Source organism: Sus scrofa, chromosome 6, assembly GCF_000003025.6.
Source record: "Sus scrofa isolate TJ Tabasco breed Duroc chromosome 6, Sscrofa11.1, whole genome shotgun sequence".
NCBI classification, from domain to species: domain Eukaryota; kingdom Metazoa; phylum Chordata; class Mammalia; order Artiodactyla; family Suidae; genus Sus; species Sus scrofa.
The window spans coordinates 103,167,519-103,184,079 of NC_010448.4; the positions used below are offsets into that span (position 1 = coordinate 103,167,519).

A 16,561-nucleotide genomic window follows, 5' to 3' on the forward strand; every position below is an offset into this window, starting at 1 on the left:
ACAGATCAATAGTCCAACTATTTTTTTTTTTTCTTGACATTTATTCACTAGGGGAAATAATGGACTGACTGAAACAACTTTATCCTGTCCTTTTTGTAGAAAACTTCCAGGCTTTCTACAGTCTTACAAATGCCTGTTTACTTACATTGTTCTATCCAATCTTTATTTTTGATGGACTGGAGGATCAGTATTAATTGGCTTTAATAGTGTGTTCCAGGAGAGTTAAGAAAAATCATGCAACTGTGGTTTATTAAATGTTGTATGGACCTTATTTAGTGCATTCTCCTTTAAGGCTGGCACTATTGAATATGAAACATTAATTGAAAATCTGCTGGCAAATAAACCATGCTAGCATGGCATAATCATTAGCCAGTCAAGAAAATATACCTCCTCACACCCATTAGAATAGCTCACGTGGAAAAAGTCTGAAAATCGGTGTTGGCAAGGATGTGGAGAAACTGGAAAGCTTGTACATTGTTGGTAGGAATACAAAAATGGTACAGCTGCTAGGGAAAACAGTATGGCAGTTCCTCAAATAATTAAAAACAAAATTACTATATAATCCAACAATTCTACTTCTGGGTGTGTACCCAGAAGCATTGAAAGCAGGGTCTCAAAGAGATCTTTGTACACCCATGTTCACAGCAAGATTATTCACAGTAGCAAAAGGCAGACCAACCCAAGTATCTATTGATACATGGAAAAAAAAAAGCACAATGTGGTATATACATACAATAGGATATTGTCCAGCCTTAAAGAGGAAGGAAATTCTGACACATGCTGCAATGTGGATGAACCTTAGACATCATGCTAAGCAAAATAAGCCAGTCACGAACAGACAAATACTATGAGATCAACTTGCATGAAGGCCCTAAAGTAGTCAAATTCACAGAGACATAAAGTGGATTCATGGTTGCCAGAGGCTGGAGGGAAAGAGGAATGGGAAGTTGTTTAATGGATACAGAATTTCAATTGGGAAAGATGAAAAAGTTCTGGAGCTGCGTAGGTGAAGCTGTAGCTGGGATTTGATCCCTGGGCTGGGAACTTCCATATGCCCTGCATGCAGCCATTGAGAAAACAAAAAACAAAAAAACAAAACAAAACAAACTATAAAGCAGAGTAATAGATACTTACGCTGCCTTCAGTGGACAGGCAGATACATATTCTCTTATATCATTATCTTCTGTCTGCTCTAGGAGCCAATGAAGCTTTTGGGGGAGGGGGAGCTGAAATTACTTCAGGCCCACAGCTTCCCTTGCCCCTTATCGGAGAAAGAACTCATTCACTGCCCTTCTGTTCATTCCCATCCCTCCCACCTTCCTTACATCCTCACCTTCGCCATAGGGGTCAACCAGAGATGTCTAGAGCCATTTCGTCAAGACATTCATATCGCATGGATATCCGTACCAAATGCTCAGGTTGAATCTGTAACAAGTTGTCTTTTGTCCCCTTGGTGGAAGGACGGGGGCGGGGCGGGGCGGGGGGGGGGGGAATTAAGGCGCAGGGAAGTACAGCAGGGCGGAACGCTAGAACTGGTGAGCTGATTTTGCCCCAAAGTCTGTGTACCAAATTATAACAATGATCTCCTGTATGATCAGGAAATAGGAACTCCTTACCAGGAAAAGGAGCTTTAATTTTAAGGGGACCTTAATAACATTTTAGTTTGCTTTCGGGTAAGAGCTTTCCCTGGAAAACGTGGTCATGCAGGATTCAAGATACTCTTGGCTCAGGCTGGGTCGGGTTTGTTTGGTTTTTTCCCCTTGTTTCAAAGTAAAGTATGCAGTCTAGGTTATAATTGGATCGTTTCCTTACTCCCACCAAATTCACCCCTCACTGAATTTCAGGATTCAAGGCAAAGGAAGCTGGACCCTGAATATCATACTGGCTTTGATAGCTGTGCCCACTGCTCCTCTTCTAAAATCGCTCTAGATACGCTTTCATACTCCGTATGGAACAGAGAGGAGGGATCTGTGTTCTTTGTTTGCATCAGAGCTACGGCAATCGGTGGGCTGGTTTCAGGGGCTACCTCTGAAGGCTGAGAAGAACCCTGCTCTTGCACACCCACGAAGAGAAGTAGAAGGTGGTTCTGCCTCAAGAAACATCCTTGCACTAAATGTCTCTCTCTATCCCTCCAAGCTTCCGCAGGTTCACTCGCTCCAATAGCGTAACAACGGCAGTGCAGGCCGACCTGGACTTCCACGACAACCTGGAAAATTCTCTCGAATCTGTAGAGGACAATTCATGCCCTGGCCCGGTGGCCAGACAGTTCTCCCGGGACGCCAGCACCTCCACCGTGAGCATCCAGGGCTCAGGAAACCACTACCATGCCTGCGCAGCCGACGAGGACTTCGATGCAGATTTCGACCCTTCGATTCTGCCGCCCCCGGATCCCTGGATTGACTCCATCACCGAAGACCCCCTGGAGGCCGTGCAGAGGTCAGTGTGCCACCGGGATGGCCACTGGTTTCTGAAACTTCTCCAGGCGGAGCGAGACCGCATGGAAGGCTGGTGCCAGCAGATGGAGAGAGAAGAGCGCGAGAACAACCTGCCCGAAGACAGTAAGTGAGGCGCTGCGCCTGCGCTTGCGCCCTGGGGTCGGGGCCCCGCCCGAGTCCTGAGGCGGGGATGCTTGTCTTGCAGCCGGTGGCCCCGGGCTAGCCCTGCGGGTTTACACCCAGAGCCAGACTCTGCGGGAGAGTGGAGCCAGCGCGGCCGAGTCCACACGCCCCCGATGCCCGATAAAAAGAACCCCGCCTTCTCTAAGGCTGGATCGGTATCTTCCAGCCCTAGACTCTGTGGCGTGGACTCTTGCTTCTCGTGGTTCCTCTTCCCCCAAGATGCTCCTGCAGGGCTGCCTCTCAGGGAGTTAATAGTTAATTCTAATTAGTTTCACAGTTCCCAGATACACTTGCCTTGGGCATTTATAATCTTACAGTATATTACTTCCCTTAACGTAAGAGTTTAAAACAAGGCTGGCAATGCGTAGGCCGAAAGAGGCCATGCTTATTTAGATCCCTAAACCTGTTTCGCCCACTCTTTCCCTCTTAGGTTTTAGAGAGGCCAACTTCAGGCTTTAAAACGATTAACACACATTCCAACTTAATGGGTTAAAATAAAGATAAAATAAATGATGGATAAAGTAAATAAATAATGGAGGCATTGCACACCGTTATTTTCAACCTTGGCCTTTTAACAGCAACAATTCCTGTTACCGATTGACAAAGAAGTTGCCAGATTCATAACCTCAACTCTGAGGCACCTTTTACCTGTTTCTAACAATTCTGAAATTGAAATAGAGTTGATAATCAGTGTGTGTTTCAACGTTGCATGTTTCTTTCCCTCTGAAAAGCTATTATTGAAAGGAGGATCTTCCAACTGGTGGTATTTTCTGAATCAGGGAAATTTAGTGGTAGGCATCAAAGCCTGCCCTCATTTTTGTGTGGGAGAGTATTGTCATGATGTGGCTTTTTGACCTATTTTTTAAATCATCATTTAACTTTTTATTGTGAAAATTTCAAAACATGTGCAAAAGTAGAGATTTTACTGTGATGAACCCTCAACGTCTCATCTTCCCCTACTTGTTATTATTTTTGCCAGAGTATCTTTTTAAAATTATTTTTAATTCTTATACAGTTTTTAAAGGTTGCTTTCCATTTATAGTTATTACAAAATCATGGCTACATTCCCTGTGTTGTTCAACACACCCTTGAGCTTATCTTTCTTTTTCTTTCTATTGTATATATGTAATTCACAAACCCTGCAATTCTTCCATTTAATGTATATAGTTTAGAAGCTAGCATATTCACAGTTGTGCAACCACTACCACAATCAATTTTAAAACATTTTCAGCATCTCCAAAAGATACCCTGTACACTTCATCTGTCACTCCCCCCCTCCTCCATATCTCTCAGCCCTAGGAAACCACTAATTTACTTTTTATTTCTATTGATTTGCCTGTTTCACACATTTAATAAAAATGGTATCATGTGTTTTTATGTGACTGTCTTAATGGTTCCCTTAGCATAATGCCTTGAGTCTATCTTACACCCCATAATTTGTGCCACCCTCTCCACCTCTATATTGCCCCCCACACTGGCATCCACTCATTTGTTCTATCCATGAGTCTGCTTCTTTTTTGTTATAGTCACTAGTTTGTTGTGTTTTTTAGATTCCACATATAAGTGATGTCATACAGTATTTATCTTTCTCTGTCCGACTTAGCATAATGCCCTCCAGTCCATCCATGTTGCTGCAAATGGCAAAATTTGCTTCCTTTTTATGACTAAGTAATATCTTGTGTGTATGTATGTAGGTATACACCACATCTTCTTTATCCGTTCATCTGTTGATGGACATTTAGGTTATTTGCATGTCTTGGCAATTGTAATTCAGGCTGCTATAAACATTGTTTGCCAGAGTTGCTTAAAGAAAATCCAAGGCAAGGCATCATGTTACTTCTCTCTGTTTCTCAGATAAGGACTTTTTTTCATGGCCACTATGGATTATGATCTCTCCAAAAACAGTAACAACTTCTTAACCATTACACCTAGAGCTTACTGTAAATCATGCTCAGTAGATTTACAAAGTGGACCAAACTAATTTTGCCAGGGAGCAGCGAGCTTTCCGTAAAGGAAGTATTTTTGTGAGAACAGAGCCTGGAGAGTAACAGTTAGCAGGTTGTGGGATTTCCTCCCTGTGTCTGGCGCACAGCACCTCTCTGTGCTCTTTCCTCCTCCTGGCTCCTCCCACCCGCTGACAGCTCCCTTGCTGCCTTTCTGAGCAGGGTAGACCTTAGTCGGTCCCTCAATGGGTTTCTGTAACGTTCCTTTTGTTCTCTACTGTGACGCAGGCAAACAATGTAGCAGCGGAAAAGGAAACCTCCTTGACACTTGCCCCCACATTTGGTGTCACTGCAGGCTCACCCCGGTGTGGATGGACAGGCAGAATCTTCTCTGTGTCCCAGTGACATGGTGCATGAAGTACCACCTGGCAGCACTGCAGGAGGTGGGATGGGGGGGGGTCCGTAGGAATGTCTTAGCAGTTGCATCTCCTTATTCTCCTTTCCCCTTGTGGGTGCACCTGAAGCTTTTTAGGTTTTCCTGGGAAAAATGATAGTGTCTAAAGAGCAATGGACTCCAGTGTGCAGCTCAGCAGGACAAGCTCTGTCTTTCAGATTTCATTGAATTCAGTGCATGCATTCTGACCCACTCTAGCTTCTCAGTTGGCTTCCAGCAGAACCTGGGGACAGACACTGCACATCGGATGTTTGCTTAGAATTGGAGACTAGATTGACTTCTGTCAACCCAGCTTCATAATGATGCCTGAGGATAGCCATTGTATCAAGCTTTAGGAAAATCTCCCTTGACACTAAAGAGGCTATGAAAACAAGTCAGTGTGTTTTGATAGAAGCACTAAAATTTGAAAAGGGGAAATCCTGTCAGAAAACCTGGTTCTCATCCTGTGTTTGGGATGAAAGAGAAGCATATTTGTATTTTGCACATGAAAGAATTGCCCGTTCATTCATTGTTCCAGAATTTTACTTCAGATGTTATTGAGAATTTTGATTTATAAGACGTATGAACATATTCCATATGAAGGTATTTTGTTATGACAAGATTTGTTCTAAAGAATAATAATTTGCTGCCTTTGTACATAAAGGTGCCACCATCCCGCCATTAATAAGCTATATTTCCTAAGGATGTTTTCCTCCAAGTAGTGATAAATTTTCTCAGATCTGTTTTACGAGGTTGCTGCCCAGTGGGGAGGTGCGAGGGTCATGGCTGTAAAACAGGCAAAGATAACAAGGGATGTAGGAGTATTTTTTGGTGCTTTGCTTTGAAAGACCCAACTGAGAAAATTAGATAGCAAGTATGCAGTAAAACGTACTTCATTGGGAAGTGAGTCTCCCTTTGTAATTTGAAACATTTTGATATCAGAACCCCTTTGTTCAGAGTTAAAAAAAATTACAAACAATTCCAATAAATGTGGCAGGAAGAACGGGGAAGCTGCTTGGTGAGGCCTGGGGTCCTGTCTCCTCAGCCTCTATGCCCCCTGGACCCGGGTCCCCAGCAACCCTCCCCCCCCAACCAGAATATCCTGGGATTCCTAGAATTCAGTTTGAAAGCCAGTGGTCTATAGTGAAAAGTCCAAAGTATTATTTTTTTAAATGTAGTTTTATAACTTCAGATCAAACAGCTAACACAAAGTAGAGGTAAATCCCTTTTCTCTGTGCTTAAAATTTTTTTTTATTGTTTGTGCAATTTTTAAAGGTTATCCATTTAGAGTTATCACAAAATACTAGTTCTGTTCCTCATATTGTACAACATGTCCCTGTAGTTTGTCTCACACCCAGTAGCTGGTGCCTCCCACTTCTTTGTTGCACCTTCCCCTACCCCCGACCCCAACCACTGGTAACCATCGATTGCCACTGGTTTGTTTTCTATATCTGTGAGTCTACTTGTTGTTGTTGTTGTTATATTCGCTAGTTTGTTGCATCTTTTTTTTTTTTTTTGGTCGTTGTTGTTGCTATTTCTTGGGCCGCTCCTGCGGCATATGGAGGTTCCCAGGCTAGGGGTCCAATCGGAGCTGTAGCCACCGGCCTACGCCAGAGCCACAGCAACGCGGGATCCGAGCCGCGTGTGCGACCTACACCACAGCTCACGGCAACGCCGGATCGTTAACCCACTGAGCAAGGGCAGGGACCGAACCTGCAACCTCATGGTTCCTAGTCGGATTCGTTAACCACTGCGCCACGACGGGAACTCCTGTTGCATCTTTTAGATTCCGCATGTAAATGATATCATACACTATTTGACCATAAAACACTCCTGGGTTTATATCCCCAAAAACCCCAAAACATTCACTTGAAAAGATCCGTGCACCCCAGTGTTCATAGCAGCACTATTTACAATAGTTAGGACATGGAAGCAATCTAAATATCCACCAACAGAGGATTGGATAGTGAAGATGTGGTGCATATATACAATGGAATACTACTCAGCCATGAAAAAATGAAATTTTACTGTTTGTGGCAACATAGATGGACTCTGAGGGCATTATGCTAAGTGAAGTAAGGCAGACAAATTATATATGCTTTTTTAAATGTACAAAACTGATTCAAATTAGTAACATCCCTTCATATAAGCCAGTCTAGGTATATGAAAATGGTTCTTCTTTCAAGGCTCAGCTTGTGCCTCACCTTCTAGAAATCTTTACAGAATGCACCCCCCTCGGGCTGATCTGGGTGTGCCTCCCTAGTGCTTCTGTAATAGCCTGTCCATTTGTCTATCAGGTATTTCCAACTTTATTTTATGATAATCTATGTATCTCTCTCCTCCACTGAAAAGTGGGGTCTGAAATTATTCCTGGCTCATTCATCTTCATATCCACTGCCCCTCTAATGGTTCCTGGCACATAGCAGTTAATAGGGAAGAGTCTTTCTATTCTATTACAAGTTAATCACTAAAGGGATATTGCCTGTCAGCTTAAATTATGCATAATGCCCATCTCTGGAAACCCTGCTTCCCAGGGAATGAGTGTTAAGCTAAAACACCTTTGTTTAGGTCACAGGAAACATCCTGACCAAGCCCACTTGTGATTGGCTGCAGGATGTAGACTCAAATAGTGTATGATATCACTTACATGTGGAATCTAAAAAATGCAACAAACTAGTGAATATAACAATAGTGACAACAAGTAGACTCACAGATACAGAAATTAACACACCCCATCCAGAGTCTGGCCAGAATCAGGACTTTACCCCCACTCCCCTTTTAGTATAAAAGAAGCCTGAATTCCAACTCAGGGAAACTGGTTCTTTGGGACAGCAATCCACCTTCTTCTTGGTCTGCTGGCTTTCTGAATAAAGTCACTGTTCCTTGGCCCAACAGCTTATCTCTTGATGTACTGGCCTGTCATGCTCTACTGGTGAGCAGTATAAACTTGGACTCAGTAACAGTAGGTGATCAGTGAATATGTGTTTGAGTCCCGGAAATACTTTGGAAATTCTTTTTTACAAAAGCATTTTCCTTAGCAAAACCTTTCTTCCTAAGTAGCTTCAAAATACTCAACAAGTAACTAGCAGTTATTATTGCCAAAAGCTCGAAGCAGGGGCTCCCTTGTGAGGGGGGGAGCCCTGCTGATCAGAGCAGGGGTCTGGCAGAGAGAGGTGAGCTCGGGCCATGGAAAGGCTGGAAAGAACTTGTGCATCCATCAGCTGCAGGGGCTCAGTGAACCTCGCAGGTGCCTTCCAGCTCTTGAGATGAGATTTCATTCCACCAGCACTTGAAGGCATCATCTGTCTTTCAGACCCCAGGGGGTACACAGGAGCTTCCACCCACATGCATTCCAGAATCCCGCACAGTGCAGAGCAGAGGTGCACTCACCTGCCACATCAAAGAGGTGCCAATTTCAAATGAGGCAAATTAACATCAGTGAGGATGTGGCCAGAAAGCCAGGAGGAAGGGTGCATATGAGCACCGGAAGGTTCATCCTTCTTGTCTTCACAGTACCCCTGCCATGGGCTCAGGCTTTGACAGGTGTTTTATTTGCCCTCACAACAACTCTCTGGCCACGTCTTGTCCAAGGTCATAGAACACAGAGGCTTCTCATGGAACAGATTCAACATGAATAACATTTGACAAGATAATGATACTTTGTGTGTTGCATGGTGCATCCTCATCCATCCTCGTCCTCAAAACTCAGCATATGTCTCTGTCCCTGCCTCCTTGGCAACCACAGTTCTGTGCTGCTCAGTGGGCCTGGGGTTGCAGAGGACCTTTGTTTCACTAATTCTCTAGTTTGACCTTTTCTTTGTTTGTAAGAGGGGTGGTAAGGAAGAGGAGCCAGTCCTGTTCAGCAGGCATACCCAATATTAAAAGAAAAGAAAAGAAAAGAAATCTGTGCATACCCAGGAAATCAGCTTTGCTAGATGGTCAAGCTCAGACCTGTCAATCTCTTGGCCAAGCTGCCTTCTACGTTGTGTGGATTGTAAGCAAGGAGGGCCTCTCTGCAGGATACATGACAAAGGTGGCTTGATGACAGGTCCCTCCTAGGATGCCTGTCTTCATTGTCAGCCTGGAAAGATAAGTAGGATAGAGAGAAAGGAAGACTCTAACCACACCTACTTAATTTATTTTGTGAAGCACCTTGATTATTCAAAATTTGAAATATTTTAAAATGTTTGGTGAATGTGCTTAATGCCTCTGAATGGTCCATGTAAAAATGGTTCAAATGGGTAGATCTTATGTATATTTTACCACACACACAAAAAAAATACTTCCCCCCAAAAAAGTCTGTAGCAGCTGAAGGTAGATGGGGCAAACTTGCTGTCATCACATCCGTAGTTATTTATCATCAATGTAAGGTGTTTATTTGCTAAATAACTTCCTGAATTCAAAATTCAGCAGGTCCATGGTGGGGAAGGGGCAGGGGGGGTGGAGAGAAGTTAAGAATAGAACCTATATGCCCAGTGGGGACTTGAGGTACAGATTTGGGGCAGGGGATGGCCGCAGTCATCTTTCTCTCAGCGAGGAGAGGGAAAAAACAGCCACCCGCTTTTCAGTAATTATTCAGTTATTGAAAATTCTCTGATGCCATCCTCCTAATTCTGCCACTGCATCCTAGGGATGTTGTGTCTGGCCTTCCAGGACTGGCACTTTCCCGCTGTCTCCCAAGTCCCCCAAACTGGAAGGGCAGAGGGAAAGCTAGCACTTCCCACTTCCAGTCCCCGGTCCCCTCAGGCTGGCTTTGGAAAAGTCAGACTGTAAATGCTTTGGGTGTGGGGGCTGTTCATTTCCCTGGTCAAATAAAAGCAGAGTGAGGGCTTTAGGTCTGGTGTTAAACCTCCCTCCCCAACAGTTGAGAGTAGGGTTTTGGCTCCATAACAAAATAAGAAAAATCCGCAGGGAGCAAGGTTTCCTCTGCGCCCTCGGCAGCTGACAGAATGCTCCCTCGGCTCTCGGCTCTTGCAGTAAAGCGATCCGAGCTTGTCCCAGACAATGGGGCCTTGTGTGAAACAGCTGTCTGGGGGAGATGGCTCGCATGTTCCAGAGATCCGTCTGGGATTATCTGACCGGGACGAGAGGCCCAGATGGATCTGAGTGCTTCCATCAGGAATGCAGTCCAGCACCACTGGCAGAAAACACGGGCTCGGGTTTCAGTAGCCCCGGGATAAAATACTGGTCATTGTCCTAGGAAATCTGTCTTTGCTTCTATGTGGCACTTTTAGGCTTTCTCTGAAACCGACTGATAAACCCAAAGCGTGTGCAGGAGGAAGATGAATTCCAGTTTCATTTTGCCTGGTAATATCATCCATGTTCCTGAAACTTGGCCTTGGAGCCTTGGCAGAGAACGTAGGGGCTGCTAGTGAAACTCGACTGTGGTTTGCCTGGTTTCAGGTTGAGTTAGGGAAGCTGCACAGCCACTGCTGCCACCGTCAACAGCTGCCATCCCCGGGCTTGCTCTGCCCGGGGTGAGCTGTGTCATCTAGCAGCCTGTGCACTGGCGGTGCAGGCAGAAGAGCACCCTGTGATTTCTGCAGCCCACCCACCTCAAGCCTTGTGTGCATCTAAGCAGAGCATCCTAGCTCCTTCCTGTTCTACTCTCATCTTCCCTTTGAAATGACCTTTAAAAGGTCCCTCCCCACCCCACTCCACACCCAAGACACACACACACACACACAGCATAGTCTCTTTTTAAGGTCTGGCCAACCTGAAATTAGTGACCACAGAGGAAGTGGCAGTAATGAAAAGAAAACTGTGCAATGTACCTTGTGTTTAACCTTCTAGAATGCTCGGTGCATCTTGCTTTGTACAACGCTGGCACAAAGAGGAAGGTGTTGGTGCTGGAAGGACCTTTCAGAGCATCCTTTTGTGGGTGTGTTTCCCTGGGAGTGGTCTGAGGCTGAGGGGTGCAGAGGTGTGAAGGAGGCAGAGGGAGGACAGGACCATGCTTGGCCCCTAGGCTGGTGCTGGTTCTGTTACTCTGGACACCTCTGCCCTGCAGAGAGGCAGGGAGGTAGGGGTTGCAGAGAAAGGGCCTGACTCGTGGAGAAGGTCCCTGATCCTTTTCTCCAGTGATAACCATATCTGTGGAAGATAATTGCAATGGACTTCAAATGCAGTATTTTGTCCTTCTGTGTTAGTGAGGGAAATGGTAACTCATTTTATTTCACTCAGCTTTCAAAGGCTCAAAAAAATGTATGTATGTGGTGTAGATGCCATTGCTAGTTCATGGCTGATGGAATCAGATGTATGGAAGGAAGCATAACCGTCTTGTATGAGTAAGACTCCTAGAGTATGACTGGGAAAAAAAAAAAATTGGCTGAGTGTTTGAAAACGTGCTCTTTACAAACAAATTATTTTCCCCATGGTTTAGCCCTGTGGAAGCTCTGGTTTTAGGCCATGGATAATTTCTACTTGAGGATTCTATTCTTTATTCATTAGCCTTTAATAAATTCATAAATTCATTATTCTTTATTCATTTAGGTTTTGGCTCCTTTTATTAAAAAAAAAAAAAAGTGCTCTTTTTAAATTCAGAGCAGCCTCTGTCAGCCAAGAATGAAACAGATCCATGTTTTCTGTGGAGACCTTTTATTGACAGAAGCTCTGGATCACAAATGTGTTTGAGAAACAGCTGGGCAGTTGGTTGGAGAAATTCTTTTCCCAGAGACACTTGTAAATAAAAATGTCTCCACATGGATAATCCCTGACTTGAAATTGCAGATTTGGTCTGACAAATCCCATGACTTTGGAGTAAGTTAGTGGATCCCCCCCTTTTTTTTAAAAAAATCCTTTTTAGGAGTTCCCGTCATGGTGGAATGGAAACAAATCCAACTAGGAAGCATGGGGTTGCAGGTTCGATCCCTGGCCTGGCTAAGTGGGTTAAGGATCTGGCGTTGCCATGAGCTGTGGTGTCGGTCGCAGAAGTGGCTGTGGCTCTGGCGTAGGCTGGCAGCTATAGCTCCAATTAGACCCCTAGCCTGGGACCCACCATATGCCATGGGTGCAGCCCTGAAAAGACAAAAGACCAAAAAAAAAAAAGAAAAAACCCTTTTTACAGCAGAGATTAACATTGTAAATCAACTATATTTCTAAGATTTTTTAAAAAATTCCTTTCCCCTCCTCACTCCTAAAGTCACTGGGAGGGGAAAAAGGCCAGGTGAGTAAAAGAAATCAAAAGCTAAAGATAAGGAGGTTTAATTCACCCCCAAACACATTCCGCTTATCCCAAATGGCTTGGCTCCTCCAGCCTGAATCAGCACAACTAGTATTACAAACTGAAAACAAGGAGGAATAATCACCCAACCAAGACTGTCTTAGCTAATTCATTCATCAGGGCTGTAACGACAGATGTTAGGCATGGTTCTAGGCACCTTGAAACCTTAAAGAATTAAGAGTGCTTAAAGCCTGGGATATTGCCGTTACTTAGTTTTTCTGGCTAACACAGAGTTTGTAGCTGAGTCATTTCATTTCAAAATTTATTCCTTCAATAGGATATTGGGAGCTACATCCATACAGGGCTCCTGGTGTGGTTAGGAAGTCAGACATATAAAGAGATGGCGCTGGAAAGAATGTGGAGAGGGAGAGCTCTGCGTGGGAATTCGAGGAGCAAAGCAAGAGAGAAGTGAGAGGGGATCAGCCTTCCTGGAGGAGACACACTTGCATGAGGGGCGGGGCGAGGGCGGGGCCAAGGGACAAAGGCCCCCTCAGCAAAGGCCCTGAGGAGAGACCAGCTCTCGGATTTGGGGACCTAGGGGCCCAGGGCCCTGAGGGAGTGGGCAGAGGGAAGGCTGGACAGGAGAGCAGTTGAAGGGAATTTGCCGCTTATCCCAGAGATGGTGGGGAGCAGGGAGAAGTTTTCCGCATGGGAATTATACATGAGATAAAAATACCCTCCAGCTTCCCTTTATAAAACCAGACCCCCAAACTGGCAAGCGAGGAAGAACATTCGTACTCTGGGCAGAGTGATGGTGCCTTGGAGCCCGACTGTAATCACCTAGGGACTCCTGGGGGAATGTGGATTTGGGGAGGCTGGAGGTGCCGAGCTGGTGCTGAGATATGCGGCGTGGAAGCTCAAGGGGTGGCTGGAAGGCTGAGATCAAGATGCGTGCTGGTTTCTTCGGGAGCCGCACCCCTTGGCTTGGTCTTCCCTCTGTGCACGTCTAGGTCCTGATCCCATCTTCTCGAAAGAGCACCCATTGTAACTGTACGAGCCCCCAAATGACCTCTCTTTAACTTCATTCCCTGTCTCCATCCAGAGGCACTGGAGTTAGGACTTCAGCGTAGGGATTTGGAAAGGAATTTTAATTAGCTAGAGGGGAGTGTGAAGTGGGGTAGGATTTTCCCCTTGGAATGGGAGCGACTTAAGGACACTCCTAGGGTCAGGCTCTGGCGAGAGGCAGAGGTGACTGAGACGGGGACAGACTTGGGGAGCAGGTTCTCAGAGCAGCCAGGGATCAGGCCAAGGAGAAGGAATAGTGGAGTGAGGGAGCTCTCGAGGGCCGGGGGCGGCTCATGGTCACGGCCTGATTCCGCTGGAATGAATGCCTGACACCTGTGCTGCTGTCCGCAGACCTGCTCGCAGTCACGCAGAACCCCCACGCTTTCAGAGCTTTAGGGGTCTGGCGGGGGTGGGGACAAGTATCAGGAGAGGCAGAACACAGAGTGTTCACGCCTGATGCCCAGCATTTTCTTTGTCTCCTGGGAGGCAAGGCTATGGTTGAAGAGGAGGGAGCAGGGTTGAGTCGTGAGTGAATAGAGTCAGAAAAGGAGGGTCCGGGAGGGAGGCAACCAAGAGGGTGTGGAAGGGCTAATGAACAGTAGCCAGAGACACGCCGAGTCTGGGAACCACGGGTTTGGCATGACTCTTAAGCCACAGATCAGAGCATAGGGTGGACCCCTGTGCTACAGGCTGGGGGAGGGGAGGGGAGCTTCCATATTCTGCACCTGAAGAGGGACCTTGCTTATGCTGTAGCAGCTGTGGCTCCTGGGGAGGGTCTGACCCTTCATTCTGCGGCGAGTCTGCTTTCTGAACAGGCTGGGGTGGGGATGTGTCTGGATGTCCCGCCATGGTTAAGGCCTGTCTCCTCTGTACGTCTCTGTCATCCTGCAGCTGGTTGTCTACTGTTCTTGCTGATGGGTGGGAGAGTCTATGCCAGACTACAGAGATAGGCATGGAAACCTGGGGCCCTGGGAGTTCCCACTGTGGGGCAGTGGGTTAAGGATCCTGCATTGCCACAGCGCTGGTGTAGGTTCCATCTGTGTCTTGAATTCACATTCAGTCCCTGGCCTGAGAACCTCCATATGCCGTGGGTACAGCCAGCCAAAAAGAAAAAGGAAAAAAAAAAAGAAAAAGAAAAACTGGAGCCCTGAAGAATCCTTATGGATTCTGTAGTCATACAGCCCAGAGATGTTATTCACCCACTCCTTGACACTTGTCTAAATCCGCCTGAATGAAAGCCAACAAAAAAGAGGACATTCAGTCTGTCCACACTGTTGGGGAGAGAGGTTGGAGTGTGAAGATTAGCAGGAGAAATAATTCCCTCTTTGGGATCATGTCACCTTTTAGTTTCCCAGGTAAATGACCAAGAACTAAAGAATGTCTGTGGGCTATAGGAGTTAGATATAATTCCTGCTACACCTTAATGATGTTCACAGATTATTCATTAAATAATCAGCAATCCTGTGACTATAGCATTATGATCATTTGACAAATAAAGAAAACAGAGTCTGAGGACGCAATAAATTCTCCCAGGATCTGCAGCTGATAGGTGACATTTCTGACTCCAACATCTATATTCTTTCCGGTGGACTACACAGAAAGTTGGGAAGGAAAGGAAGCATACGCATTACTAGGTGAATTACGGTGTGGATGGTGGGGCACAGGAGGTGTTCCACCAGCATGTGCACTGTAGAAGCTTCACCACTGGGACAGCCAGTCCCATGTATTGATATGTAGAGTCTAGGTTTCGGGGAAGCACATTTGCAGGTCTAAGAATATGTCTGTTCTGCTCTGTTTCTGAGGCCTGGCATGCTGATCCTGGAGCTGGCATGGTCAGTAAGAACTGGAAGCAAAGAAACCAGTGCTTCTGCCTTTCAGCTCAAGAGGCCTAACCCTTCTTGGATATTAAAGACATATGTTAATTATGCTCATGGTTCCCCCCCCCAAAGTGTCATACTTGTTTATTACTGAACCAACCTAGTCATGCAGAAACTAGAAACAAAGAGAAAAATCATTTCCCCATAAAACATGTCCACTGTCCAGCTAGTAGGATGTTTTCAGCTTGATAAGATGCTGGTGACCTTGATATGGCATAAATACCTGCACCCCCTCCCGTACGGTTCCTTAGAGACCCAGCTCTGTCTTCTCCAGGGTCTCTGACTGGCACTGGACCAGATTTTATTACCAGTTTTTATCCAAATCTATTGGGGAGGGGGATGATTCTGCTTTGATTTCTTGCCCAGGAATCGCTCGATCCTCAAAGTCTTGAGAGAAACAAATTCAACTACGCACACCATGGAGGCAGGGGTGGGGAGCTGTGCCTATGGCTATAAAATGCTGGGTTTGACTCAGCAAAAAGTCAGGCACATCCCCAGAGGAGACGGGCTCTCAGTTGTCCTTCCCAGCACAGCACACTTAGAAATTGGTCCTTCCCTTCACTCCTCTGCCTTTTATACCACCTCCTTGTTACCCAAATAAAAATGCTACCCCATGAGGGTCACTGGAAGGAAAGGGATGTGCTCTTTTCTAGACGTCTGAGTTTTGCATTGCAGGTAGCCAGGAGATTTAAAAATCACAGTTTTCATTTTGTCTTTTTCTACTTATTAAGATGCATAGTCTTTATTTATTTATTTAGTTTTTGCCTTTTCTAGGGTCGCTTCCATGGCACATGGACGTTCCCAGGCTAGGGGTCTAATCGGAGCTGTAGCTGCCGGCCACAGCCACAGCCACAGCAACACGGGATCCAAGCCACATCTGCAACCTACACCACAGCTCATGGCCATGCCAGATCCTTAACCCACTGAGCAAGGCCAGGGATCGAACCTGCAACCCCATGGTTCCTAGTTGGATTCGTTAACCACTGTGCCACGATGGGAACTACGAAATGTATATAGTCTTTAAAAGAAAAATCAAAACATGTTCCTTACACCGGCCATCTTTCAGGTGATCCCTGGTTCCCCCGTTCTTTTCACAACTGAAATGTCTTTGTGAGACGGTATCTTCCCATGGACGTGCTTGGCCCTCCTGCCCTGATGTAAGACAGGGATCAGGCTTTCTGAACTTCTGCAAATCCCCACACTGGCTTGTTACAGCCACCACCACCCCCACCTCCACCAGCCATTGGCACTGGCTAGAAAAAGTGTGGCTAAAGGAAAAGGACCACCCTCAGCGTCTTCAGTTAAGTGGATTCAGAACCCTCTATAAGGGTTGAGAGAAAAGGGTCCAGCTGGACTGGGGCCCCAGCAGAGGCACTTCAGAGTTGGAGCCCACGTTTCTCAAGGCCCTTGGCTGTCTGTTGTGGGATGAGGGGTCTCTAGGATCACAAGTGTGTGTATGGGGG

At 45.9% G+C, this 16,561-nt stretch overlaps 1 protein-coding gene across 15 annotated transcripts in view; it reads left to right on the plus strand.

The window, feature by feature from the left end:
- The window catches only part of DLGAP1 (DLG associated protein 1), an 866,754-nt gene that overhangs the window by 834,431 nt on the left and 15,762 nt on the right, over window positions 1–16,561 (plus strand). For all 15 annotated transcript variants that reach the window (XM_021097724.1, XM_021097721.1, XM_021097720.1 and 12 more), the window contains one exon: window positions 2,137–2,558. In XM_021097724.1, coding sequence (XP_020953383.1) covers window positions 2,137–2,558 — 422 coding nt within the window. The remainder of the gene's footprint in view (window positions 1–2,136; window positions 2,559–16,561) is intronic.